The sequence below is a fragment of the Arachis ipaensis genome, chromosome B04, assembly GCF_000816755.2.
Source record: "Arachis ipaensis cultivar K30076 chromosome B04, Araip1.1, whole genome shotgun sequence".
Classification (NCBI taxonomy): Eukaryota; Viridiplantae; Streptophyta; class Magnoliopsida; order Fabales; family Fabaceae; genus Arachis; species Arachis ipaensis.
In genome coordinates this window covers 27,988,842-27,992,403 of record NC_029788.2, presented here as the reverse complement: position 1 = coordinate 27,992,403, position 3,562 = coordinate 27,988,842, and the positions used below count along the sequence as shown (strand labels likewise).

General features: G+C 36.6%; 1 protein-coding gene across 1 annotated transcript in view; it reads right to left on the bottom strand.

The window, feature by feature from the left end:
- Window positions 468-3,562, bottom strand: part of LOC107639159 (RNA-binding KH domain-containing protein PEPPER) — a 5,861-nt gene continuing 2,766 nt past the window's right edge. The window contains exons 4-6 of the mRNA XM_016342593.2: window positions 2,922-3,182; window positions 2,091-2,282; window positions 468-1,040 (exon numbers count right to left, since the gene is read on the bottom strand). Coding sequence (XP_016198079.1) covers window positions 753-1,040; window positions 2,091-2,282; window positions 2,922-3,182 — 741 coding nt within the window. The 3' untranslated portion in view covers window positions 468-752. The remainder of the gene's footprint in view (window positions 1,041-2,090; window positions 2,283-2,921; window positions 3,183-3,562) is intronic.

The window sequence follows — 3,562 nt, the reverse complement described above, 5'->3', positions numbered from 1 at the left end:
TTGTTCGCCCCCGCCCGAGTCCATAGACCAAGCGAACCAAGTTATACGGGCTATTTCAATGAAGTGGGTTCAGATATTATGCCAAATCTGCCTTTTTGGCAGGCCAAACGGGCTGATCCAGCAAGCTTCAGCCATTTGTCAAACCTGGAGACAATTGCTCTGCAGCTAGTTAAGTTTTAAGAAACCCAATATGTGTAGACAATGATGATACTGTATTAGTGTCAATAAGACATCAGTTTTGAGGATGAAGCTGTTCAAAATTAAACATTCTTAAATTATTTAAATTAATCATTCTTAAATTATTTTTTTGACGGGTACTCTTAAATTAAAATAGTAAAACTCTCATATAATAGAAACTATAAATTCAACAGTGATTAATCCCTCACTTTATCACTTTATTCATCTCCTCCAGTTTTGGTATTTTCAAATTTGAATTAACAAAATAAATAAAGTTCGATAGCCCAGTCGTGATCACCATGATCAAGCTTGAAATGCGCATATACACAACAAAATAATGTTAAGAAAAGGCTAGAATATCATTACATTTTTCCATGGCACACTCAACTTTAAGCCACCTTTAAAACTACCGACGATACAAGATGATAATACCAGACAACTTTAAAACATCCGTTTCGGACGCTTCATAATACAACTGAGTCGCATTCGATTCAGGCATTAATTCTCTCCAATCAGACTCAATTACAAAGAAACTAGTCCAATGGAGTCTACACTTGAAACATAAGGAGACCAATTTAAAGTCTGAAAGTACTATAGTCTCCTAAACTAGAAGCTCCATAACCTGAGTAAGGTTGTGAAGTCAAGGACGGTGCAGGGCGTGACGCAGTGCCCACCGTAGAGTATGAATTCCTCAAACCTACATCGCCCAGTGTAGCGTATGAAGACCTCAAACCTGTGTCGCCCACCGTAGAGTATGAAGACCCCAAACCTGTCTCGCCCACTGCTGCGTACGAAGACCTCAAACCTGCATCTACTCTTCCATAACTGCTTGCAACAGGATCTTTGTGGTTGCTTATCACTTCCTGCAACCCAGAGAAGAGTATTTATTTATGTTAGCAAATGAAAATCTGTGACTGTCCAATATGAATTATACCCTGGTAGTAAGTGCCCTAATCAAGAGTAATCCACAGAAAAAAGGTGAAAACTCCATATCATAGGCTCAAATTTTTGCTGGACTTGAGCATATTACCTTCATGAAAAATACAAGATGTCAAGATCCAAAATTAATCTTTTCCCAACCACCAAAGCCCAAATAACTCCCAGTGTACTGGCCAGTTTAGGTCAAGGTAAGGGAAATCTAACTACTAACTTCTTTACATAGTCATATGATAGCGTTATAGAGAGGGGGATTTAACCCTAACAAAGAGAAGGTTAACAATATTATATAGAGCAATGTATAGAAAATCAAAACTAGAATTCTTTCATGTGGCTTCCATAATTGAGAAACAATCTTTCATTTCCAAACATCCCAATCAACAGTATTGATCTTTTATTTTTTACTTCATGTGCCCTTCTACTTACTCTTCAACCCTTAAACTATAGTAAAAAAGCGGCTCAGAGCATGATAGTCTCATTTAATGGAGCATAGACACTAGAAAAGTAAACAAAAACAACCCATGACTGTTTCCAGATGTTATTTCCCAGGATTTCTAAATAACTAGATAGCAACCTTATCATTGCAACAAGGCTAACCCTATAAAACCACTAGCTAACAGAAGCTTTTCAAATGAAAAGATGATGAAGGAAATCAAGTAGCTTAAAGCCTTTAAGCAAAAAAGCATTAACAGCTACATATTTTTGTTTCAAAGAGTTCATAGCTAGAAAATGAGCAAATACGCAAAGGCTTGAGGATGAACAATTCAATACTAGTGATTAAGCATATATTCTTTTTGGCTACAAAATAAAGGTAGTAAGGTGAGGCACCCCAATACTACCATGGAGTGTGCCAACGCGAATCCAGTTAGCTAGAACCTCCAAGTATACACATGGATACTTATGCATATCGTCTCTTCAATTTTGGTTAAAAATAAGGCAGTGTAAGTAAAGGCCTGCTGAATGCTGATATCTCATACCTGAATCAATTGCTCTGCCGTCTGAACTTGAGATGAGGAGCCTTTTATTTCCACAACGATTTCATCAGGCACCCTGCTCTCCTGCACAGTCAATATGGCTCCACTAGTTCGACGAATGTATTCAATATTAGTCCCTTGAACACCAATGATGTCCTCCGCGTATGACAATGGTATTTGCATGGTTTGTACTACCTGATAAGTGGAAATAATTAGTAATAGAAGTTGGTATATGTAAAATTGTAAATGCTTTTCGTTCAGCTCACAAGAATATGGCATATATTACAGCCTGTAACAACATTTAAAAGTATACTGATAATAGTTTAGCCTACAGCTAGATCATTATGCTATTTATTGGTGGAAGAGTAGATATGGAGAAGGCCCAAATTAATAGCTAAATGTGATATAACTACTAAACATTTTCTCACTGAGCTCACCTACATGTTGATCCAATGATATTGTTTCTCATTAATCATCATAAAACATGTATGTAAACGAGTCAATCAGATTTAGGTAAACATATACACCTCAATAGTTGTGCTGTAATTTTTCTGAATCTCCCTTTACGCTCTACAGCTCTACCTCTCGCTATTAAAATACACTCCTGATCTACTTTGCTAAGTGCTAACTGGACCCTCTAATCATTTTTTCCTTTTGCATTTTCCAGACGATACAAAAATAAAATAAACACAAAACAATACATAATCATAATATACAGACTTGCAATCATATATACAATTAATAACAATAAGAGGTAAACAATTATATAAATCTCACAAGGAAATATCATGGAGCAAAATACAAAATCAAAGGTGAATGGTTAAAATAACTAACCGTACTAACAATAGGAGCAGCAGCACGACTAAGTGGAGTAAGTGCTGAAGATCGAACAGCAGAAAGTGAAGAATCTTGCCCGTAGACAGACACAGTGGAGGAAGGAAGTAACGAGTCCAAAAGACTTCCACGATCAGCAAAGACAGAATCCCTTTTCGTTGGAAGAGAAATATCTGAAAAAATGCTAGTTTGAGAAGCAATATGCAATGACTTGTCGGCCAAGGTCTCTGCTTGATGGGGTTGAGTGGTTGGGGCGGTGTACTAAAACACAGAGAATTTCCCATATATTGTCAATATACAACAAAAATCAGAAAAATGATACCTTATTAATTTTCTTGAATGACGCCATCACCTCAACAAAATAAAGTAACAGTTCAGCACGCATGATATACATTGGTATACACTTTAACAACAAAAATCTTGTTTGGGATAAACAAAAAAGAAAAAGGTCTACAAGGAAGCAAAGGAACTAGGAAAAACAGAAAAAGAAAAACACTTCAGGAACTAGATAAAAAATACATATTAGAAGCAGCAAAACAGCCTGGTCTCAATCATCAAAAACGGAAACTCGGTTGAAACAGACATCAACAGAACAACAAAACGAGGCTCTACACATATTCCTATCCAGTAGAGTGTTGAGG